Below are 26,319 nucleotides of genomic sequence, written 5' to 3' on the forward strand. Positions count from 1 at the left end.
CACGCCCGCTCTATCTAGCTATGAAGAGATCTTCTAGAGATCGCCGTCATCTCCCTCTAGATCACTATCCCATATTTCCTTGGATGCATCACTTGTATTTGGGTCCATGAAATCGTCCTCTTCACTTCCAAGCTCCACCGTGTCCCCTCCGCAAGAACTTTTGCTCCCTTCCTCTTGTCGCCCGTTTGCCCCTTCATTTGCCCTCTCCAAATTGGGGAAGAGTAAATCCATTTGTGCCCAAGAGGGAAATACTCCCTCCTCACTAATCTTTCCCCTTTGAACCATATCGTGGTATTGAGGATAGAGTGCATAGTAATTGTCCACGGTAGCTTCATATTGTCGGAAGTGCATATCTTGTAGAATTCCCGTTACAAAGTCATCACAGGGGAGGATTAAGGGGCTCTTGTTGTTGTTGTTGTTGTTGGGGATTTGGAGGTGGTGGTGCTTGCCTTGCTTGGGTTGGGTTTGGAGGGATGAAGTAGAATGGGATTGGTGATAAAGGTCCTCTTCTTGGTGAGATTCTTGGTAGGCCGGTCATTGGTAGGTAAATTGGATCACTTCCTTTCGTTATCCACTTGATCCTTTTATCAATCCTCTCAAGGGTTATCCAATGATGATGAATAAGAAGAAGGTCTTCATTTATCCTTGTATTTCCGGAAAGAGGAGCATACTCATTATTCTCATTGAATTTTGGATTGAAATGCTATGCAATCTTCGTAATGAGCCCTCCATTAACAATGTGTTTCATCCCATCATCATCACCGTTCCTAAAATTTGCCTATTTTTCGAGTAGCACAAGAGGCGCATTGAAGTGGTATCTACCCCTTCCTTGGATATTGAGATAAGACTCCATGAACACAAGGTCAAGTTCGTTCACTATTGCCGGATCTCGGCGAGCAAGTAGAGTGCCGAAAAGGAACCGGTAAGTAAGTCTCAAAATAGGATTTTGGATGTGGAAAGCGAGACACTTCTTGATGTACATGAAATCTCGGCCGGTCATGACCCTCCATAGGGGTGCAATACTATATCTCTTCGGTTTTGATGTCCGGGTAGGCGAGACATCGAGACCAAGCATATTAGCAAATTCCACTAGAGTCATCATTCTTGAAACACTTTCCAACCTAAATTCTATGCATATTGTTCTATTCAAGGTTGTAATCTTCAAGAAGCTCAAAAATTCACGCACAAGGGATCGGTAAGTTTGCTCATGCATGTGGAAAAGGGTAGAGAGACCAAACAACTCAAAAAGAGCTTCCATTTGGTGATAAATCCCAAGTTTCCTTAAAGTATCATGACATAAAAACTTAGTAGGGAGAATGTTCTTATGAAGAATCCGGTGGAAAACGAGTCTTTGCACATCATTGACGAATTCAACATTTGAGAACTCATCAAGCCTTGTAAGATCCACAATTTCTTCATGCTCCCTTCTTAATGTGTTGATATGGGAGGTAGAAGAGCTTCCTCTTACCCTTGGTCTTCTCCTATCCTTAAAGGAAGATCCCTTTGGTGCCATTCTTTGATTATTGAGCTGGAATTTTTGATTTGTTAAAGTATATAAAGATGCTCCTTGTGGATTGAATGTTGCCTTTGGAACCCTAGAAAATTGGGGCTTTTTGATTTTGTGGGGTAAAAGAGTGATTGGGATATGCTTTGGAGTCATTAGGAGGTGGGTTTTTATAATACAAGTAGAAGGAAGGGTGATGTGTCACAAATTGTGTGGTGGGATGTAATAAAATTAGGAAAAATCGGGGTAGATTTACGGCAGGAAGACGAGCGGATTCGAGCACAAGACGCTCGGATTCCAGCATTTCGGGACGAGCGGATTTAAGGGATGATGCTCGGATTCTATCACAGTTAACTTTCCAAAAATTTGACGCACCCAACACGAGCGTCTCGAGCCCAAGACGCTCGGATTTTCTGAAAGGAGACGGGCGTCTTTTCCCAAAGACAGGCGGATTCTGTGACAGGAATCTTTCTTGTTTTTCACAGGCAAAAAGACGGGCGTCTTTCTGCAAAGACGAGCGGATTCCTTAGCCCGGGCGTCTTCTCTGCCACGACGCTCGGATTTTTCGACAGTCCCAAAATTTCAATTTCACAGCCTAAAAAGGACGGACGGATTCTGCCAAAAACGCCCGGATTCCAGCAGGACGGGCGGATTCTAGGGAAGACGCTCGGGTTCCTTTGATTTCCTTCCCTTTCATAAATGCTTCCCCACACTTGAAGATTGGTTCGTTCCTTCATTCAAAATTCGTTAGTGACCCTCCCTCACTTACGCTCATGGAAAGAATTTATGTTTATAATTAAAGGAATGCAATAAAATTATAAATACAAGTTAGAGGGTTAGTATATTTACAAGTGGTGGTTTAGGGGGGACTCCACCAAACTCTCCCTTTTGATGATTCTTTCAAGGATGAGGAGGCCCGAGGTAGGTGACCTCGACCTCTCCAATAAACGCTTCCTCATAGTATGGCTTCAATCTTTGACCATTGACCTTAAACTTGCTTCCATCTTCCGCCTTGATTTCGAAATCCCCATATTTTCCAACTTCGGTGATCACATAGGGTCCCATCCATCCAGAGTTCAACTTTCCCGGAAATAGTCGGTAGCGGGAATTGAATAGAAGGACTTTATCCCCTTTGTGCAAGGCTTTTTGTTTAATCCTCTTATCATGGAGCAATCTTGTCCTTTCCTTGTAGATCTTGGCATTCTCATAGGATTGTAGTCGGAATTCCTCCAACACTTGAATTTGAATCATCCTCTTTTGACCACTCAATTTGAGATCAAGGTTAACTGCTCGGATTGCCCAAAAAGCTTTGTACTCCAATTCGATTGGCAAGTGGCATGCTTTTCCATAAACAAGCTTGTAAGGGGAGGCTCCTATGGGAGTCTTATAGGTCGTCCTATAAGCCCAAAGAGCGTCATCAAGCTTTGTGCTCCAATCTTTTCGGGTCTTGTTTACAACTTTCTCAAGGATTTGCTTGATCTCTCTATTCGAAACTTCAACTTGACCGCTTGTTTGAGGATGATATCCCAAGCCGGTTCTATGTTGAACACCATATTTGGTCAAAAGAGATGCGAGCTTCTTCTCATGAAAATGCGTTCCTCCATCACTTATGATTGCTCTAGGAACTCCAAATCTTGGGAAGATTATTTTCTTGAAGAGCTTGGTGACCGTTTTTGCATCATCGTTTGGAGTGGCAATTGCCTCCACCCATTTTGAGACGTAGTCTACGGCCACAAGGATATACTTATTCCCTTTGGATGTCACAAACGGACCTTGGTAGTCGATCCCCCAAACATCGAAGATCTCCACCTCTAGTATGCCCCTTTGTGGCATTTCGTTCCTCCAAGAGATATTCCCCGTTCTTTGACAAGCATCACAATTAATGATGAATTCCCTCGTGTCTTGAAACATTGTAGGCCAATAGAAGCCCGATTGAAGAATTTTTGCAATGGTCCTCCTTGCTTCATGGTGCCCACCGTAGGGTGATGAGTGACACCCTTCCAATATTCCTTGGACTTCCCATTAAGGGATGCATCTCTGGTAGAGCCCATCACTACACTCTTTGTAAAGGTTTGGGTCATCCCAAAAGTACCTCTTTACTTCGAATAATAACCTCTTCCTTTGGTTGTAATTCAAATTTGGAGAGAGTACTCTTCCAACAATATAGTTGGCATAATCGGCAAACCATGGGGTGATGTTCCTTTCAAGTTGTATTTGAATGGCCATCAAGATATCGTCGGGAAATGAGTCATTGATCGGTGTTTCTCCTTGTTCATCATGAAATCGGATCCTTGACAAGTGATCCGCCACTACATTTTCGGCTCCTTTCTTGTCTCTTATTTCCAAGTCAAATTCTTGAAGAAGCAAAATCCATCTTAACAACCTTGGTTTTGCCTCCTTCTTTATCAAGAGATGTCGGAGAGCACGGTGATCCGAAAAGACAATCCCCTTGGATCCAAGAAAGTAGGAACAGAATTTGTCCAAAGCATAGACAATGGCAAGAAGCTCTTTCTCGGTGGTATCATAATTCACTTGGGAGGGATCAAGATTCTTGATTATATAATAGATGGCATGAAGAGCTCTTCCTACCCGTTGGCCAAGAACCGCTCCAACGGCGTAGTTACTAGCATAACACATAATCTCGAACGGTAGTTCCCAATTTGGAGATTGAATGATCGGTGCCGAGATTAGTGCTTCCTTGATTCTATTAAAGGCTTCAACACACTCATCAGTGAAATGGAATTGGGCATCTTTAAGTAAGAGTTGAGTGAGGGGTTTCGCTATTTTTGAAAAATCTTTTATGAAACGGCGATAGAAACCCGTGTGACCGAGAAAACTTCTCACCCCTCTAACATTCACGGGAGGTGGGAGTTTTTCTATCACCTCAACCTTAGCCTTATCAACCTCGATGCCCTTTTCCGAAATTAAATGACCCAAAACAATTCCGTCATTGACCATGAAGTGACACTTTTCCCAATTTAAAACAAGACTAACATCTTCACATTTTTGCAATACAAGAGAAAGATTATGCAAACATGAGTCAAAGTCCTTTCCATAAACGCTAAAATCATCCATAAAAACTTCCATTATGTTCTCTAGGTAGTCGGAGAAGACACTCATCATGCATCTTTGGAAAGTGGCGGGGGCATTACATAAGCCAAAAGGCATCCTCCTATATGCAAAAGTACCATAAGGGCATGTGAAGGTGGTCTTATGTTGGTCATCCGGGTGTATAGGTATTTGGAAGAATCCCGAATACCCGTCAAGGTAACAAAAGAATTTGTTGGAGGCTAACCTCTCAAGCATTTGGTCAATGAATGGTAGGGGGAAATGATCCTTTCTTGTTGTGGAATTAAATTTTCGATAGTCAATACACATACGCCAACCGGTGATCATCCTTGTGGGTATTAACTCATTCTTTTCGTTTGTCACCACCGTGGTACCTCCTTTCTTCGGTACCACTTGAACGGGGCTAACCCACAAAAGTCCGATATGGGATATATGATTCCCGCATCAAGCAATTTCATAACCTCTCCTTTGACAACTTCTTGCATGTGGGGGTTTAATCTTCTTTGAGGTTGAATGGTAGGTCTATGGTCCTCCTCTAGATGAATTCTATGCATGCAAAAGTTGGGACTTATCCCCTTAAGGTCATCTAGACTATAACCTATAGCCTTCTCATGTTGTTTCAACACATCAAGCAATTTTCCCAATTGGTTCTCATCAAGTCTATCATTAACAATCACGGGTTTGGTCTTTGATTCATCAAGGTAAGCATATTTCAAATTTGGGGGAAGGGGTTTTAGAGTAGGGGTTTATACCTCACTTTCCTCCTTTGAAGGCTCATTGAGAATTTGCTCCATCTTCATTAGACATTCCATTCCCATGGCATATTCAACTTGTTCTTCATTCTCATCAATCTCATCACATTCGAATTCCATGACGAATTCCTCTTGCTCTTGAGTTTGTAAGATGTCTTCTAGGATGGATTGCTCATCTTCTATAGGTTGACATGCTTCCACAAGGATGTTATGTACTAATTCGGATTGTGCATGAGTAAGTTCTTTGTTAGCTAGAGCGGCCTCAAAAAGATCTACCTCCAATTCCCAATACATATTTTTAGCCTCACTTGCTTCCAAGGCCTCCAATGCTTGCATGGGATCTTTGAAGAAAGGTATACTTAAGTGGTCCTCTACAAAACAATCTATAAGGTCCATCTTGCAAAATATCAAACAACTTGAAAATAAATAGAACAAACCTTGAGGAGTTTTACTTCCCCAAGGCAAAGAAAGACACAACTAATAACAATACAAGAAAATCTAAATCAAGTTAACACCGTCCCCGGCAACGGCGCCATTTTTGGTCGTGATCCCTCGTGAGGGTTTAGTTTTCCGTACTTGTCGTTAGGAGCACCTAGACCAAAACACAATTTATAACTTCACAAACAACTCTACAATTAGTAAAGAGGCAAGTAAAGGTCAGATCCCAAGGGATGGGAATTGAGATGAGATTTCTATTTCAACTAGTGGTGTCTAAGAGTGTCACAATTGGGGTTTGAAGTAGAAGATCACTAAACTAAATAGCAATGAAAGTAAACAAGCAAGATGAATTAAAAGGGATGTAAACAATTGATAAAAAGCACTAGGGTGTCATGGGTTCATAGGGGATTCATGGAATTGATCATACAAACATGTTCTCAAATTATAAGCAAGCAATTATTGTTGTGATGGATCGAGTTGGTTTATATCTTACAATCCTAGAAAAGTTTGGGTCCCGGAGCCGAATCGATTAGATTGTAAAACACCTACAAGTCGACTTAATCTTCCCTACTCAACTATATGCATGGTCTAATGAGACTCGAGTTGGTTTATGTCTTACAAGTCTCATTGAAAAGATAGGTGATGGGTAAAAAATGCAAGGATTCATAGGCTCGTATTTCATCTAACATAACATGTGCATAAGTTGAGATCACAACAAGCAAGCAAATAAACTATGAAAGCATATTAATTTAAGCATGAATCATTCCCCATGTTGGTTTCCCCTAATTACCCATTAACCCTAGCTAAAGAAACTACTCACTCATTATCATGTTGAACATGCTAGCAAGGCTGTCAATCATACCAACAAAGTGAAACATGATGAATAAATGAAAGTGATTAACAATAATTAAAAAGGGATTAAGAGAATTATACCTACTAATGATTCCAATAATAAAGCAAAGAATAAAAGAAGTACTTGATGCTTGATTGGAAGGTTATCAATCTCCCAATAATAACCCAAATAATCTTCAATTACCCAAAATAAAGGATGAACAAGAGAGAGATTAAGGAAATAAAACTTGTATTAAAACTTGATTAAATGTTGATTACAAGATTAAAGAGAGATTTGATTGATATTAACTACACTAAAGATTGCTAAGAAGAACTTGCTCTTCTAATTAGACTAATGGGGTATTTATAGTGGGGATTAGGTACATAAATTAGGGTTTACTAAGGGCTTAAATGACGATTAAGTCCTTGAGGAATCGCCGGTCTCTAAAGAGACTCCGGTCTCTTTTTCCCCGGTCTTAGAAAAAGATGCACATCCTTCCTTGAAGCTTGAGAAGAGGAAAGTACTGTCTGGGAATCCGGGCGTCTTTGGCACGGGACGGGCGGATTTGGGCGTTCCTGGACGGGCGTCCAGAGGGGGAAGACGGACGTCTTGTGGAGGTTTTGCCCGGGCGTCTTGTAGAGGAAGACGCTCGGATTGTGGGTGAGGGACGGGCGTCTTCAGGGCAATCCGCACGGATTGTCAAACAGTTTCGTTCCTTCTTCTTTTCTTCCTTTTTCTTCATAGAATCCTTGAGGATTTCCCCGGGGATGCAAGGATCTTTTCTCATCATTGCCCATCTACTATAGTATGTACAAAGGCCTTCTAATCTTGTCTCTCCTTTGATGCTTGGTCATTGAATTCAATCAATTTAGCCTTATTTTGCCATGAAAATGCAAGGTTTGCACTCCTTTCCTACCAAGGACACAAAACCTCAAAGAATATGCAAAACAAAGAACTAAAGACAATAAATGACCCAAATATGCACTAAAAAGCATGGGAACAAGGCTAATTCGGGGACTAAATATGCTCTAATTATGGTCACATCAATCATTTTGATTTTTCTGTATTTAATTATTAATTATACGGTACTGCTATTTTTTTTATAAACTGTTTTAGGACCCCGTCTCATTAAGGCCTAAATAATATATCTTTACTAAAGTGTTTTAAGCCATTTGATGGTTTTAATTTTTAAATACAGTGACTTATTTAATTTAAAATCTTTAAATTAATTTTATACTTTTGAAAGTGAAATTTAAGCTTCTTATGTTGAAGAAATAAAAGTGTAGTTCACTTACGAACTTTTAAATTATGTACTTTGAATAAGATACTATCTTTGAAATATTTTTAAGTTTGGAATAATTAAAGGAATGACAAAGAATAATGAACTAAGGCATACAAGTTCTTAAACAACTATATGATTGGGTACCCTTACGGGAGGTAAAGATTGTCGTAGAGTCATGTACATGTACTTAGACTACTACGCACTGCGTGGTAAGACGAGTCCTGTTATAGTTTGTTGTCTAGTGAGTGGACTTGGAGTTGGTCATCTTTGCATGACACTGGGTTCCTGAAACTAGTATAAGATGCTGCGGTGTCAAGGAGTATATCTAAAGTTACATTCTGGCCTGAACTGTATTATTTCCATTCTGCCATTTAAAGAAATTTGCTTTAAAACATGCACCACGTTTGTTTTAACGTGAGCTTCGTTACCATATTTTGTTACATATTGTTTAAAATGTTTCAAGTTATTTTGAGATATTATCTGCTTCTGCAATATTTATATCATGTGATGGGAGAACGTCGAGTTACTCCCACTGATTGTACCTGTTATGTTTATAACATGACAGGTATTTGTTTTGGCTGGGGATATCGGTGTGAGATAGCGAGTAGTTTGCAGATCCTACTCTGTTTTTTTACTTCTTTTTATGGTTTTAGTCTTGAACACTTTTGAAGGTTTTTGTTTTAGCCCTTTTTAGAAAAGTGGCATTTGTATTTGACTAACCGTATTGGAATTTTATCCTTGAGAATTTTATACATTCTCAATTTATAACAGTTAGAACTTTTATCTTTGTGTTTTAAATCCCATTCGACAGTGTTTCCGCCACTGTTTTGCAGTAGATTTTATTGGGGATTACTGACAACGCTAAAGTCGTATCACCTTGTGGACAGCGGGGGGCCCACGGGGGCGCTTGGGAGTAAGAGAACAAGCGTTTGCATTTTTGTTGGAGTCGCCACCAATGTTTATGGGAAATTGGAACCGTTCGAATACCTCGTGTCATGTCAAGACACAAAGTAGAGACATGAACACCAAGCAATCGTTACCCTTAGCATTCTATGTCTCGAATGACTCTCGTGGATGCCAATGAACACGGGTGTTCACGGAGATCTGGAGTAAGGGGTTAGGGTACGTATTAGGAAGCTCTTTTGATCGAACACCTAATCCCGCCCGCCTCGATAGCGGCCTCTACTAATGATTAGGGAAGTTATTCATACTCGATATATCGTCGATTATATGCATGCAATGCAACATCCAAGTTTTAATCCTAGCATGTGAGAATTAGACTAAGTCGGTGAGACAAGTAATTTAGCATACAATTAATGTCGAAGTAGGATTTAATGCTCAATTACATGTGAAAACATACAAATGATACAAAATACAGCGATAAATGCAATAAAAGAAAATTACAATAATAAAGATTACAATAATTATATTGGATTAGGCGATTTATGTCGAAAATACCTTTGAAACGGATAATTTGAGAAAAAGAATAAAGAATAAAATAACGAACAGGAATTAGCGCGATATTACGGGTAATAGTTAGTTAATATGTAGACTAAATAAACTAGGTCAAGGCAGAAACGGAGTTCAGGGACAGAACTCAGCCAGGAATAGGCGCAGCAGAGCTGCGTCCTTTGGAATAGGCGCAGCAGACACTGCGTCTGTTCCTTGGCTAAGTTCTGGCTGTGAAGCCGTAATTGCAAGCCGTTAATGTTATTTGGTGAATTTAATGATCGATTAATGATATTTACTCGGATGAAAGTGATTAACATGTTATTTAACATATGAATGGGTCGTGAAAACATAAAAACATGAATAAGACGGAATTAAACGAATTAACATAAGATGGATTAATTACAGGAGTGAAAAATATTAACAAACTAAACAAATTAATTCAATTAATTAGGTTAGATACGATGGATATATGACGAATATATGATAGATATGACAAAAGACAGATGAAAACTATTATCAAAGACGAATTCCAGAAACCCAATATTGATGAATTGAATCTCTACAACCCGGAATTGAATTTAATGACGAAAACCCGCAAATATTGGATTATTCGGGATTTAAGTCGGATTTGTGATGATTTAAACATGCTAATGATGAATAATAAATATACATGTGAATTATACGCTATCATGATGAATAATTAACAAACAAACGAAACAAGTAAAAGAACTCGATGAATAACAGAGGACGAACGAAGAAGAAAGGAAGCAGGAACTGCGGCAGCCTCACGAAGAGGCGCAGCAGGAGCTGCGCTCTTCAAGAGGCGCAGCGATTCTTTGCGTCCTTTCTCGACGGTTATCTACTGGAAATCCGTAAAAAGAGGTTTTAAAGCATGGTTTTACAAATCGGTTTTAATGGTACTTTCGACATAAACCTTACAATTGATGCAATAAGTAAATAACAATAATAAATAAAAGAATGATTATACACCCTCAGACTTACATGTTGACGAAGAGAGATGAACTAAGATATCGATTAGTGATGCTCGACGCGAATGTAAAGAAAGTGCCCTCGTAAGAGGAAAACGATTAGATTAATTAAGTTGATTGATGTGGAGTTGGTCAAATTGGTCGGTCATGCAAACGAGGCTGGTACTCAGAAGGATCCGAGCTTACGTGGTCGAATGTTCAAGCACGTAGACGCCAAAAAGTAAGAACAAAGTCTAGAATGCAAAGGGAGAAGAGAAGGGCGGACACTCGCGTCAGAAATATGAGGAGCGAAGGCTCCTATTTATACTAATCACGGAATTAGGGTTTAGGAAAGAAGAGAAAGATCCGGAAATACCCGACTTAGGTTAAACGCGGAAACTTGGACAAAAAGAAAACCTTGAGGAAGAGGCGCAGCAGGTGATGCGTCCCTTGAAAGAGGCGCAGCACCTGCTGCGTCCTTTCCTCAGCGAGCTCCTCCTGCGCAAGAAAGCGCGTTTGACAGCCTGTCGTATTTTAGGCATAACTTTCTCTACAAGACTCGGATTAAGGTGATTTTTGTGGCGTTGGAAAGCTAAAAGAAAGATCTAGAACTTTCTGTGAAATAGGCCTGACCCAAAAAACTCGTTAACACCTCGTAAAACGGGCCTAAAGCTCGGGTTGTCAATTTAACTAAATGAAATGCACATTTTGTAATGTAAACTTTATGTTTAGCCTAATGAAGTGATATGAGACTCAAAATGAGATATAATCTCAACATTTTATGACATCCTAACCTTAGGTAGACAAGCACATTGTTTTGACTCGGGATTTGACGGTTTTAGGAAATGAAGACGGTTTTTTGACCCGGACTCCAAATGTACTCTAATTACTGCCAAAACGACCGTATCGGCACGTAGATGACAACTAAGAGGTAGACATTAGTGTTTGAGCGATCACTTGACGATAAACTTACGAACTGTCACAAATCGCTCCGCGTACCAAACATGCGGCCCAATCATCACCGGGTGGTTTGCGGGAGGTGCAGAAATGAGGTATCTACACACCTTAATCAAAATAAACCTAACTCAGTACTAACAAATAGCTAGTGATAAGACAGGTATCGAATCAACAGGGAGGCAGTAATTACTCGGTTTGTTATTATTTAAAGTGTCTTAAAGTAACTATTTCTTGAAAGGTTTGTTTGTTTGATTTCTAACAACTAATTGCGAGGTAAATAGAGACGAATTCAAATATATTAAAAGAGTATAGGGATCAAGTTCACTAGGTCAGTTATCCGGGGTGTGATTTAACTAATTAATTGAGCAGTTACGTTGTTTAAGGTCATATGATCGGTCGACTTAAATATTCCCGTTAGATCTAAACTTAACATGCGGTCGCTATAATTAAGCTAGTCTATTCAATTGTCGCAGTCTTTATTAGTCTTAATCCGGTCGGCAATAATTCTAATTCGCAAGACTAGTTAACTAATTCTGGCCAAAACTAATCAACTAGATTCAGGACAACAATTGAACAACAACTAAAAGCAATTTAACAATCAATTCGTTAAGATAAACCCCCTTCTAGCAACCTAGATCCCCTTTCACCTTAGATAAATAAATTAGCTACTCATACTAACGGTGATAACAACAATAACAATAAAGGAAATCATATTTACAAGCATGTAGGATGAATAGCAAGGTAATAATGAAATAACTACTTAAATTAATGAAGAAAGATTAAAGATACCGTAAGTAGCGAGGTAGATTTGAAAACAATGCGTAAAATAAAGTATTCTAAGTGTTTTGGGGCGGAATAAAGCGTAACCTAATAATAATCTACAAACTTCTTATTTATATTACAAATTAAACCGACTTAAGGAAGTTTCGTAGCAAGCAGGAAAGAGTAAACACTCGATCGAGTATGTAATCATCGCGACTCGATCGAGTATGTAGGAACTCGATCGAGTGTTCTCAGTGTTAGCCCTTCTATGTGTCTTTTCTTCGTGTTTCATTCTCGATCTTTGTGCTAATCCTTTCATGCTCCGTCTTGCCGACTCCGCGGTGCTCCATAATCATAATTTGCTCCATGAATGGATCCAATCTGCATTAAAACACCAAAAGGTGGGAGTATCGACATTTCTAATATAAACGACATATAATTAACATATTATAGCACAAAATCATCTTAAAAGCAACTAAAGGGAGGCATAAACGTGTATATAATTATGGCTCATCAAACTCCCCTAAACCATCTCTTTGCTTGTCCCTAAGCAAAGCAAACACACAATACAAAAGGCAATTACACAAATGGTGAATGAATAACTCAGAGCTAATGTCAATGCACATACAAATATCAAGCTATCCACATCTATAACAAAGTAGTGACCAAAATTGTGCCAATAAAACAAATTCAAAGGCACGGGAAATAGAAAAACGCAGCTCAATCTCAAGATGTAACATGATACCTTAATATAGCCAAATACCTTTCAATCAAGCAAGACAAATTAGTAGGATTCTCGCGGATTCACTCATGCACTCATAAGTATGTAAGGGTGAGATGTGTGAAGATAGAAGGAAATAGAACACTCACTCAACTTATGAAACATACATGCAATCTAATGTGATATAAATTCTCCAACTTAATACGCATCCACAACATAGATAAAAATACATTTATCAAGGACAATAAAGGTGGTTAATGGGTGAAGGTATAGAAATGGATTGTGCTAAGGCACGTATGGATATGTGAGGCTAAGACGGTAGTCGCAGCTACACTTTCTAACCAAAACCAAATCTACAACATTAAGCATAAATTAACACCCACTAGAGAAATCATCTCAACTTTGACAACATATGAGAGACAAAAGAACTACTCTCCAACAATGCATTTAGACTTTAGCACCATCCTTTAGACTCTCCAATACAAATGAAGCATCTTTTTTTTTTCTTTTTTTTTTTCACTTCTTTTTTCGATTTTTTTTTCTTCTTTATTTTTCGATTTTTTTTCTTTTACTTCATATTTTTCTCTTTCTTTTTCAACATAAGGGATACAACATAATTTCTAATAAATATTCTACTACACCCACATGACAAAGATAATCCCAACCCAATAGCAGTAAAATAAACATGATAGACAAGCAACTGCGACTGTCCCGATAAGGTAGACAAATTCTTTGATTGTAGCTATTACATAGAATATAAAACGGTTACAAGGGTTCAAACGGGCTAAATAAAAGGTAATGTAAGGCATATTTGAACGGTAAGAACCACCTTTCCACATGTACTTCATCATATGAACGTGTAAAATATTAAAAAACTAATGTCACACTTATGCAGTTTTATATTACACTTTCCACAAGGAGAACCACACTCAAGCCTAGACAACAATGAGACCAGTTTATTAATGTTCCCGGCCTAGGAAGCTCTAAAGACCTCAGAAATTTAAGTGGTTTACCAACATAAATTTGTCAAATCTAATTAGTATAAGGCATGTTAATATGGTTAAGACTTGAGTTATGAGCTTTGTTTTCAAAAGTAGTAGGCCAAAACGATGTATATGGATAACTGATTTGAGACTCAAATGCAAAAACAATGCAAATTATCAACATTGATATTCAATGCACCAAAACTAATCTAACAAAAGAAATAACATATTTTTGGATTTTATTAAATTTTTAAATTTTTATGGATTTTTTTATAGCACACAACATAAATTAAATCACACAACTAAAATAAATCACACAACATAATATAAATACTCCCCCAAACCTAAATATCACAGTGTACTCAATGTGACCCTATCAACAAAGAAATTACAACAACCAATAACAACATCCTAGAGGACACTACTAACAAAAGGGAAAGGGAAAGTCTAACAATCTAAGGATAATACGATAAAAAGAAATACAAGGATAGATAATACGAGCTGCAAAGTAGAAGCTCCCCCAAACCAGCTGAAAAGTGGGGAAAGTAGTGACCTGCTGTCACTACTGCTCATCTTCAGCATCATCATCACCATCTTCATATCCATGAAGATTCTCGTCAAAAGCATCAACCTCATCTAACAAGGCCGCAAGTGCAGGATCACGGCGTCGAACTCGTCGACCAACTGGAGGAGGGGTCGTACCAAAAGAAGAAGCTCCAAACTGACCACCCTGACTGGAAGTGTCAGTCTCAAAGGGCTCACTAGTAGAAGCAAAAAGGCCACCAAACTGACCAAACGCACCACCCTGAGAACCTCCAGCAGCATAAGGTCCACCAAAACCACCCAGGGTTCATCACGTCGAATATGGATGTAGAAAGGTCGCCCCAAAGCACCCCAATCCTGCCTAAGCTGACTAAATACCTTAAAAGAGACATCATAAAGATGAAAAACATTGCTATCATCACCGGGAGAGGTATAGTAGCTAGGTGGAGTGTCAGAGTACTGTCGTCCCTCAGAGAGGCTAGTCGCCTCCACCTGCTCCCACAAACACCTATGAGTCAAGGCATTGTTGATGCCTTGAAGAATCCGCACCTCCCTCTCAATTTCGGGATCAAAAGTATAGGAAGGCTGAACATAAGAGAAAGTAGGAAATTGATGGGGTCGAAAAGGTACTAGACCTGAAGCATAATGTCAAGGTGGTGACGACGTGGACCTCGAACAACAGTGTGACCCTCCTTCGGTAAAGGAATGAGGACCTCAGGTGCTATCATATAGGTGACTAGGTAAGGACGGATGTCATCATAACTGATCGTCAAAGGCTCAAGAGGGGGTAATTTGTCATTCGGCATCGGTAGCCATTGACCCTCCCTGACCTTCCAATAATACTTGTTGTCAACTATATCGACCCAACCCAAAGTATGTCTCAAATACTCCTCACTCAGCATCGGAGGAGAAAACTCAGTTATAGGAACATAGGGCGCCCGCCCTTCAAAATCAGTTAGCCTTCTAGCTAGTAAAATATCAAGAGCTCCACAATCCAAAGAGGCATGCTTATCCTTCATTCTTTTCAAAGCAACACACACAACTCCCGGTGCACTAAAATCAAAAACAGCTTTCCTAAATGGATTCAAATAAGAGACAAGCAACAAGATTTCCCAAGAATTAACTTTACTAACGTCAACTCGTCCAAACAAGAAGTGACTCATCATACGAAGAAATAACTTCAAGCAAACATGTTGGACATCGCTGAGTGCCATAGCACTCACGTCCACATCCTCAAATCCAGTGAACAACGAGAAGTACCTAGTTGCAGAAATACCAGAAGGAAGACCCAGCAAGTCTTTTTCGGCATGAAGATAAATGCCCAAATGTTCAGAAAGTTCATTAAATGTAAGGGTAAAATTTCGGTTTAACAAATGAAAGGCAATGCGACGACCTCTTTTATCATAGGCGTAAGAACTCAAGAATTCCAATGTTAAAGCACGATATGAAAGCTCTGATAAATGGAACAAATCTCTCAAACCGGTTTCATTAAACATCTTCGCAATTTTACCCTAATTTTCAAGGCATCCAAAATACCGGTGGATATGCAGCGAGTAGCATTCACAGGCCGTGCCATGAGCCTGACAAACTCATCCGGTTGAGTTTTGTCTTCAAAGATAATCCAATCGAACCCCGGAACAGACGGAACTCACAGTGGCACGGATTTCTCTAGGACTATCACTTGCTCCATTACCCTCTTGTTGCCTCTTGTATTCCTAGACATGCCTAATCAATAAACAACAAACAATACAACACCAAATTAAAGCACAAAAATTAAAAAGTTTTAAGGAAGAAATTCACCAAATAGACAACAACGCATATGATTATTTAAAGTAAGAGCAAGTGGGTAATGGTTTAATTGAAGTTTTAATGAAGAATAAGAGGGATTTAGGTGAGGGGATGAGTAGATCTAGAGGAAGAAGAAGAGGAATGCAACGAAATAAGAACAATAAGGATAGATTTAGGGGAAAAGATGAGAAAACAAGTCGAAAAACCCGGTTCAGGTCCCGACTCGATCGAGTATGGAAATACTCGATCGAGTGTTTCTGTGTTTCAGATGTCTTTGGTTGCGGGTAGTATTTTCAGCCAATGATCAAAAGTCACTCGATCGAATATTGGGGCACTCGATCGAGTGTACTGTTTGAACTTCATCTTTATTTCTTTTCCAACTCGTTCTCTCTTGCCAGAAGTCCGTCCGACCTGCCAAAATTCTTATAGTAACACGTGAAATTCGCTCCCTCACCACGCTCAAAGCACACACACGAAATTTAAATGCAAACGGAATTTAAATTAACTAAATAAGGAATTTAATGCAATTAAATCCTAAATTACAAATGAATTACAATAAAAATCTGGGCTGCCTCCCGCTAGCGCTGGTTTATACGGTCTCGCACGACCGTGTTACCACCTCAAGAAGAATCATCAAAAAGGTCAAGGGCCTCAATCACACCAACATAGACCCCTTCATAGTATACCTTCAAGCGTTGACCATTTACTTTGAACACTTCTCCGTCCTTTGTCAGTTTGCTGTGTAACTGACCCAAATTTGTTCACCTCAACAATTGTGAACAGTCCAGACCATCTTGACTTATGCTTACATGGAAACAAACGCAAACAGGAGTTAAATAAGATTACCTTCTTACCAACATGAAATTACCGCAGTAGAATATTCTTATCATGCCACTTCTTGGTCCTATCCTTGTAAACTCGAGCACTATCATAGGCGTGTAGTCGAAACTCATTAAGCTCATTCAACTGCATCAATCTTTTCTCACCCGCCAGTGAGGGATCTATATTAAGCTCCTTAATGGCCCACATAGCCCTATACTCGAGCTCCACAGGTAGATGACAGGCTTTGTCATAGAATAATCGGTAAGGTGATATACCAATTGGAGTCTTGAATGGAGTACGGTAAGCCCAAAGAGTATCATCAAGCTTACGGCTCTAATCCTTCCTATTCTTGCTAGCAACTTTCTCTAAGATGGATTTCAGCTCTCTGTTGGAAACTTCTACTTGCCCACTCGTCTGTGGATGATAACCCAATCCTCTACGGTGTGAAACTCCATATTTTCCCAACAGAGAGTTCAAATGACAATCATTAAAGTTCTTACCTTCGTCACTGACGATAGCACGAGGGACTCCTAACCGCGGGAATATAGTCTTCTGAAACAGTTTTACAACTGCCTTAGCATCACAAGTAGGAGTGGCAATGACTTCCACCCACTTTGAGACATAATCAACTGCTACTAAAATATATTGGTTTCTATGAGATGAAGGAAATGACCCTTGGTAGTCAATACCCCAAACATCAAAATCTCTACCTCAAAGATCCTAGTTTGAGGCATTGTTGTGAAAATTTTTATATTTATTCCTCACAAGTGTACAAGGGTGTCGTGTTTATGTGAGGGTCGAACCCAACGGATGATTATTATGGTTCTAGGATCGTTTGTCTAGACACTATTTTAGTTCAATCTAATGTGATGAGTTGATTTTAAGACTAACTAAAGAGATTAAGGCTAAAGTAATTAAAAGTCGAGTGATTACTAGAACGATAAGAAACAATAATAGGGAAAACTAGGATGTTCGGGTTCACTTATATAGATAAACGAGGAAGTACCCATAGATCAACAAAACCCAAGAGTAAATGCAAAGGAAAGACCTAATCTCTCGATGTGAGACTAAGCCTAAGTTAAGATTAATCAAGTTTTCACTTAATTAACCAAACCCATAATTTCATCATGTAATTCCTATATACTAGTCAAGCTCTCACTCAACAAGTAGAAAAGATAGTGCAAACACCTAAATTCTCATTCAAACATTTTCACAAATATATACCTCGTGTGCATGACAAAACTAACAAGCGTATACTCAAGAATTGTAGTCTTCCTAAGTTATAATCCAACCTTATAACTCTATATTAGATCCCCCTCCATCCTAGTATGAAACTACTCACACATGTTCACAATAACAAAGATAAAAGATGAAGACTTTAGCATGGAACAAGTGAAGGAAAGCAAGTTTGCAAGATAAACTAATTAAGCAACTTAATGTTTGCAAGATAAACTAATTAAGCAACTTAAATATTTAAACAATTGAAAGATGAACAATAATAGGAAAGGAATTATACCAATATTGAAGACAAAGTTGCAATCTTGGATTAAATAGAAGAATAATCTTCACCAATCTTCAATTACAACCCAATACTAGTTATAAACCGTTGAAAACAACTAATTCTATGCTAATTTATGAAGTAATTAAGGATTGATTAAGGAAATATTAAAGCTTGCTTAAGAGAGTTTGCATAAGATTAAGGAAATAATTTCAGATTTAGGGTTGTGTGTACAAATGATTATAGGAGGGGGTATATATAGTTTACACGGAATTAGGGTGGAAATTACCAGCAAGGTTAAAGTGTGGAAGGGGAGTCCCAGCCAGTGGACCAGCCGCCGGTGCCCCGGCTGGCTGGGAGTTCTGTGTAATAATTGAGTTGGAAAATGTCATCAGGTGTGTCTGGCCTGTGGACCGGCTGCCGGTGGTCTACCAGCTGGGCGTCCTCTTTGACTTTTCCTTATGCTCTTGACTTTCATCCTTCATCACGCATTCCCGGCCGGCCGGCCGGCTGCCGGTGCCTTGCCCGGCTGGGAGTTCCTTGTAAGTTTTGATAAATTTATCCTTCTACTTGTGCTCCCAGCCGGCTGACCGTCTGCCGATGGCCTGACCGGCTGGGAGTTTGTTGTAACTTCTTCCCTTTTCCATATGCTAAGTGTTGGGGGAGTCTCATCCGGCTGACCGGCTGTCGGCCTACCGGATGGGATCTCCTATTAGCATTCCTTCCTCCTATCTTCATGCTGAGCCTATCAAATCATCACCCTTGCTCCGATTCCTCTATTTCCCCCTCAAAACATGGCAGACGGACATAATATCATAGACAAGGGAATCGGGGTACAAATGCAAGGTAAGACACATAAAACCGACTCAAATGGAGTCGGAATGCATGAAAATAGAGGGGAAAGTTGGTGTAAATGAATACTATATCAAACCTCCCCACACATGATCATTACTCATCCCCGAGTAAGTAGGTGAGTCAAAATGAGACCCTTATTCAACTATAGTCTAACTGTACTAATAATATCCGATGGAAGGCAATTAAAGGGCCTCTTCCGTCCCTTCAACTCACAATGAAGTTCAATGAGGTATGCACTCCTTTGCAAGGCAAGTGGGGGCTTGCGGAAAATCTAGACACATCCAACATTTAAGCACGTTATCAAGCATATGATGCATCAATCAAAAAGTCAACCGCTTTCCTCCTCTAAACGGAGGGTTTTGTTTTGAAAAATTAAAGGTTTTGGTCGGGAGATACCGTCTCATAGTCTTGGCGGGGTGTCAATGCCCTAGTGATGGCTCAAGCAACCTTGCTATGACAACCAAATGCCTAGGAAACAAATTCAAAGGCAGGAAAGGGGGAAGCAAAGCCTAACCTTCAAGATTGACATAATACACAATATTCGACCAAGTGGACCCATGACTAAGATGATCTAGATTACTGACTTCCTCACGGTTTTCACTTGTCACACATTTAAAGAACGAGTGATTTTTGTGCCAAAAAGTAACCAACATCACTCACTACTCGACTCGTGAGACATGCCCGCAATCTAAAGTGAAATCTCCTCCTACATGACCGTCTATAAGATGCAAAAAAGGAACATGTACATAAATAGAAACAAGGGTTGTAACGGGACTAGGTGACGGGTCGAAATGGGGTTGGTGCAAGCACCAATTTAGAAAAATGTGGAGGTACACATCAAGAAGTTGCAAAAATTCCATTTCTCCAACTTTATTACAACAAATGAGCAACGTCTACACCCTAACAAAAATTTATTTCCCAAATTTATGCAAAAATTGTGCAAATCCGACTCACTTTGGAAAAACATGAAAATCATCACCTTATTGCAACAAATGAGTAACGTCTACACCTTAATATGAACTCGGCTTGCCAAATTCAAGCAAACATTGTGTAAACCTGACTCACTTTGGAAAAACGTCATATGCCCCTTTATTTTGCAACGCCTTTTTCTACTCCTTGATGATGAATGAGGAGTGTTGCATGACTTTTTCACATCAAACAAAGTACAAGTAATAGAATTTTTATTCATTTTGTTTCAAATTTTCTTCTTTTCTATTTTCTTTTCTCTTTTTCTATTTTTTTTTCAAAACCCCATTATTCAAAATGAACCAAATGAAACCATTATTCTGACTCTAATGAGCCTAGCTAGAACTCATCAACTAGGAATCAAGTACCCTTCTTGATTCAATCTACAACATGTAGACAACTTTCTCGATCAAGGAAGGTTGTTTATGGTATGTGGTTGGTTTTGTAGGTGCTAAATGGAAGGTTAAGGCTCAAAAGGGGAAAGCAAAATCGGTCCTAGTCTAAAGGGTCGAAAATTAGGCTTATTTGGCAATGTGAGGCTCAAGAACGAAATGCAACGAATTGTTTCAAGTTATGCACACAAATGAACGTCTTATGGTCAAAAAGGAAAAGACGCCACGCTTACGCGTAGTGATGTGACATGCTGATACGAATTACATCGGAATTGAAAAGGAACAGATAAACGACTGACAAGCTAGACCTATAGGTCGACAATCACGAGTTCAAGACAAGACCTATTGAGTCGAAACTCAAATAAACAACACCGGAAACTCGTCAAGTGCTGAAAGTTTTGTGCTCAACAATCTGTCGAAAAACACAAGTTTTGATTTTTGAAAATTTGTGAAAATTTCTTGATCATTATTTGATACAAACAAAGGCTATAAATAGCCTACCAAACAAGCTGATAACCAAAGAAAAAGCATCCCCAAGAGTTGCCTAAACAAACTATTTAATTCAAGCTAATTAAGACCATTTATTTGCTAGAAATCAGGTTCCTTGAACTCCCCTGTTTATTTGCAAAATCCTCTTGGGATAAACCCTTATTAACTTCCGTCTTTAATTGGAAGTCAGCAAGCAAACGAACCGGGCTCGTCAGAGCAAACTAGCATCGATTCCCACGGAAGTATTAGCCAATGAACCAAGGCTATCGAGCTCCGCATCACTCCCTCCCCCTTAAAATGGAATTGACCTCAATTCCACAAGACCGTCATCATCAAGATAAGGGGAAAGATCACCCACATTAAAAGTGCCGTGGACACCATAATCACCCGGGAGTTCGATTTTATAAGCATTGTCATTCACGCGATCAATAACCTTATAAGGCCCCTCGGCTCGAGGCATAAGCTTGTTTTTACCATTGATTGGAAATCGTTCCTTCCTCAAATTTACCCAAACCAAGTCGCCCTTTTGAAAAACACGAGGACTTTTATGCTTGTTGGATTTTCGCTGATATTGGGCATTAACGGACTCAATTATTTCTCGAACTTGCTGATGCAATTTAATCATGGATTTTAATTTTGCTTCAGCTTCCTTATGAACCAATTCTTCCTTGGGAAACGGAATCAAATCGAGAGGCATAAATGGGTAAACTCCATACACGATTTCAAAAGGAGAATGACCCGTGGCATAAGTCGGTGAGCGATTGTAAGCGAACTCGGCATGAGCGAGATTAACATCCCAATCCTTTTGAGTACGACTAACCAGCCCGCGTAATAAAGCTCCCAATGTCCGATTAGTGCCTTCCGTCTGTCCATCCGTCTGCGGGTGATGCGAAGTACTGAACAACAATTTACTACCCAATTTCCCAGAGAGTATTCCAAAAATAACTCAAAAACTTTGAATCCCGGTCAGAAATAATAGTTCTCGGTACACCATGTAGACAGACAATTTCTTTGAAATAAATATCAGCTATATTACTCGCGTCATCCGTCTTATGACATGCTACAAAATGCGCCATTTTTTAGAACCTATCAACCACAACCATGACGGCGTCTTTACCTCGATGTGTGCGCAGCAAGGCTACAATAAAATCCATTGAGACATCCTCCTAAGGTCTGTCCGGGACCGGCAATGGCGTGTAAACACTGGGCTTGAATGAGCTCTTAGCAACATGACAAGTGACACATTTGTTTACAATGCTATTTACATCAGCCAGCATTTTCGGCAAAAAAAATTGCTCCTTGAGTACTTCCAGCATCTTGGCAATCCCGAAATGCCCAGCTAATCCGCCCCCATGAGCCTCACGCACCAAGAGTTCCCGAATAGGATGTTTCGGAACGCATAATTTATTGCCATTGAACAAAAAGCCCTCCTGCAAAACAAACTCCAAATATCCCTTCTCTTTGCACTTTTCAAATATTTCACCAAAATCAGTATCGGTTAAATAATAATCCTTCAACAACTCGAAACCAAGCAACCGTACATCCAAGGTAGACAATAACGTGTATCTGCGAGACAAAGCGTCGGCCACCACATTGCTTTTTCCATCTTTATACTTAGAGGAGAAGTGAAAAGAATGCAAAACCTCGACCCACTTAGCTTGACGCGTACTCAATTTCTGCTGCCCATTTATATGTTTTAACGACTCATGATCCGAGTGTAAAATAAAATGATTCGGGCGCAAATAATGACTCCAATGATTAAGAGCTCTAACAATGGCATAAAACTCTTTATCGTAAGTGCAATAATTTAATCTCGATCCTCCTAATTTCTATTTAAAATAAGCAATGGGTCGCTTACCTTGTATCAAAACAGCCTCGATGCCTACCCTGCTTGCGTCACACTCGACCTCAAAGGGTTGCGAAAAATCTGGTAGTGCCAAAATAGGTGCGGAGCATAATCACTTTTTGATCAATTTGAATGCTTCTTGAGCTTCTTTGGTCCACACAAACACACCCTTCTTCAAGGAATTGGTGATAGGACTAACAATTGAACTGAAATCGCGTATGAACCGTCTATAAAATGAGGCAAGACCGTGAAAGGAGCGTACCTCGCTTACTGTTTTAGGAATGGGCCAAGTACTAATAGCTTCAATTTTTGCCATGTCCACTGATACTCCGTCTTTGGACACCATGTAACCCAAAAATAACACACTGTCAACCAAGAATGAGGATTTCTCCTTTTTTCCAAAGAGCTTCTGATTTCGAAGCACTCCAAATACGATCCGCAAATGTTGCAAATGATCATCAATATTCCTGCTATACACCAAAATATCGTCAAGGTAAACAACAACAAATTTACCCAAAAACAATTTTAAAACGTCATTCATCAGGCGCATAAAAGTGCTTGGCGCATTTGTGAGTCTAAAAGGCATGACAGTCTATTCGTATAGACCGTGCTTCATTTTAAAAGCGGTCTTCCACTCATCTCCCTTACGCATACGAATTTGGTGGTACCCGCTTCGGAGATTAATTTTCGAGAACACCTGTGATCCGTGTAATTCATCGAGCATGTCGTTGAGCCTCGGAATCGGGAACTGGTATTTAATTGTGATGTTATTCACCGCTCTCGAGTCAACGCACATACGCCAGGTACTGTCCTTTTTTGGGACGAGCAAAACAGGTACAACACACGGACTCATACTTTCTCGAACATACCCACGTTCCACCAACTCGTCAATCTGCCTTTGAAGCTCCTTAGTTTCCTCCGGGTTACACCGATAGGCTGCTTTATTCGGTAATGGGGCTCCAGGAATAAGGTCAATTTGATGTTCAATTCCCCTAATTGGAGGCAGGTCGGGTGGTAATTCATCGGGAAAGACATCCTGATATTCAACTAGCAAATTATCAATTAAAGAATTTGAATAAGAACCTGCCTTTGTACCCAATTCACCTTTAACTGTCAACAAATAAACCATCTCCCCTTTTTTGATTGCTTGTTCAATTTCTCGCCCCTTCACCAACATCACCAGGCCACCGTCTTTCTTTTTTTTGGTACTCATGGAACGAACATCGCAAGCTGACATGGGCTTCAAAACAATTCTCTTGCCCTTGTCTCTCAATTCGTACTCATTGCTTCTCCCTCGATGGATTACGTCCCTATCGAATTTCCAAGGACGTCCCAATAGTACGTGACACGCATCCATAGGGATAACGTCACATAACACCTCGTCAACATAAGAGCCCATTGATAAGCCCAATCGAACCTGTTTTGTTAGGTTTACCTTGTTACCATCATTCAACCAGTGAAGCGAGCATGGTTTAGGATGCGCCAAAGTAGACAGTCCCAGTTTCGAAACCATCTAACTGGACGCGACATTCATACAGCTACCTCCGTCTATAATCACACTACACCATTTATCCTTGACTCGACATTTGGTATGGAATAATTGTTCTCGCTGATCTGTGTCGATGGATTCGGGTTGAACCTGTAACGACCGAAGAACCAAAACGGTATCGTATATAGGTGCCTCGTACCCCTCTATTTCTTCTTTTTCCTCTCCTTGTTCAAGACTAAAAATACCGCCCAACCTCTCTTCCACTTCAGCCTGTTCACGAAGTTCTACCGCTTCTTGTAAGGTCACGACTCGCTTGTTTGGACACGCGCTTTGATAGTGACCAAACCCCTGACATTTGAAACATCTCACTTTTGACATGGTGGTTTATTTTGGTGTATTGGTTGTTTTAGGAGTGGACGTGGAACCTGGATGAAGACTTTTGTTTGGGTTGTAGTTGGACGCAGGAGAATCGTTCTTTGAAGAAGACTCGGTTTTAGTCCAGGTTCTATTTTTTCCGTAATCTGTACCGGACCCTCCCCCATATTTATTTTTGCCTTGAGGCTCGAGTTTTAGACAAAGCTCGCAAAGTGTGTCGAAATCAGAATATGGGTACATTTTTACGATACTAGCAATATTATAATTTAATCCCCGCAAAAACCTAGCCATTTTTTGTTCCTCGACTTCCTCCAATTCCCCCATCAATGACAATCCTTCAAATTCATGTATATATTCTCCCACACTTAACTTCCCCTGTTTAAATTCCGCAATTTTACGGTAAGTGGTTATTCGATGGTTAGATAGTACATACCTCTTCCGTAGTTTGCGTTTTAGCGATTCCCATGAAGCGATTTTCTCCTTACTAGCCCGAGTACGTTTGGCCTTCAATCCCTCAAACCATAACGAGGCTCCCTTACCCAATTTCAAGATTGCGTATTTGCATCTTTTTTTCGTCGTTGAGATCCTTGAAATCGAACATTCGTTCAATCTCTCTTTCCCACTCAAAATAGTCCTCTGGATTCGTGCCTCTTGTGAATTCCGGGAGTTCGTTAATTTTGCACTCGTCTTGCTTTGGCCTTCGGCCCTGAATTTGAAGCATCTCGCGCACCTGAGCAAGCACAACATCGTCATCGAATTCGGCCATGTCTTAGATTTTGTACGTTTGTGTCTGTTTTGTGCGTTATTTTTTTTAAATTTGGTAAAACGAAATAGGAGATGATAATCCCAAGATCATCTTAATTGTTTTGGGAATCAAGAGCCGAACCTCTGCTACCACTAATGATACGAATAACAGCGGAATTGAAAAGGAACAGATAAACAACTGACAAGCTACACCTATAGCTCGACAATCAAGAGTTCAAGACAAGACCTATTGACTCGAACCTCAAATAAACAACACCGGAAACTCGTCAAGTGCTGAAAGTTTTGTGCTCAATAATCTGTCGAAAAACACAAGTTTTGATTTCTGAAATTTTGTGAAAATTGCTTGGTCATTATTTGATACAAACAAAGGCTATAAATAGCCTAGCAAACAAATTGATAACCAAAGAAAAGCAACCCCAAGAGTTGCGATAAACAAACTATTAAATTCAAGCTAATTAAGACCATTTATTTGCTAGAAATCAGGTTCCTTGAACTCCCCTGTTTATTTGCAAAATCCTCTTGAGATAATCCCTTATTAACTTCCGTCTTTAATTGGAAGTCAGCAAGCAAATGAACCGGGCTAGTGAGAGCAAACTAGCATCGATTCCCACGGAAGTATCAGCCAACGGACCAAGGCTATGGAGCTCCGCATCACATGCCACGCAAGGAGCCTACTCACGACCTAAGGGAGACAGGGTATGGATGTACCGGTCCCAATGACGCTCTAAATCTCACATGTAAGTAGCTATGTTGAATCTAGGCCTAGACTAT

The 26,319-nt window shown here is 39.8% G+C and overlaps 1 protein-coding gene across 1 annotated transcript; it reads right to left on the bottom strand.

Moving 5' to 3' along the window:
• Window positions 1-21,365: 21,365 nt before the first annotated feature.
• LOC141619697 (uncharacterized) lies at window positions 21,366-24,432 on the bottom strand. The gene is made up of 4 exons (XM_074436718.1): window positions 23,789-24,432; window positions 23,182-23,386; window positions 22,339-22,539; window positions 21,366-21,950 (listed from the first exon to the last, which is right to left on the bottom strand). Exons 1-4 carry the CDS (start codon window positions 24,430-24,432, stop codon window positions 21,366-21,368), a joined length of 1,635 nt encoding a protein of 544 aa, XP_074292819.1.
• Window positions 24,433-26,319: the final 1,887 nt, after the last annotated feature.

This window comes from Silene latifolia, chromosome X (assembly GCF_048544455.1).
Source record: "Silene latifolia isolate original U9 population chromosome X, ASM4854445v1, whole genome shotgun sequence".
NCBI lineage: Eukaryota > Viridiplantae > Streptophyta > Magnoliopsida > Caryophyllales > Caryophyllaceae > Silene > Silene latifolia.

Excerpts from the sequence above, each read along its gene's own strand:
- LOC141619697 (XM_074436718.1), bottom strand. The coding sequence starts at position 24,432 with ATGGTTTCGAAACTGGGACTGTCTACTTTGGCGCATCCTAAACCATGC. Across the intron at positions 23,387-23,788 it reads GACGAGTTGGTGGAACGTGG|GAATATTGATGATCATTTGC; the intron begins GTATGTTCGAGA and ends GGTGTATAGCAG. Across the intron at positions 22,540-23,181 it reads TTCCTAAAACAGTAAGCGAG|TGCAAAGAGAAGGGATATTT; the intron begins GTACGCTCCTTT and ends ATATTTGAAAAG.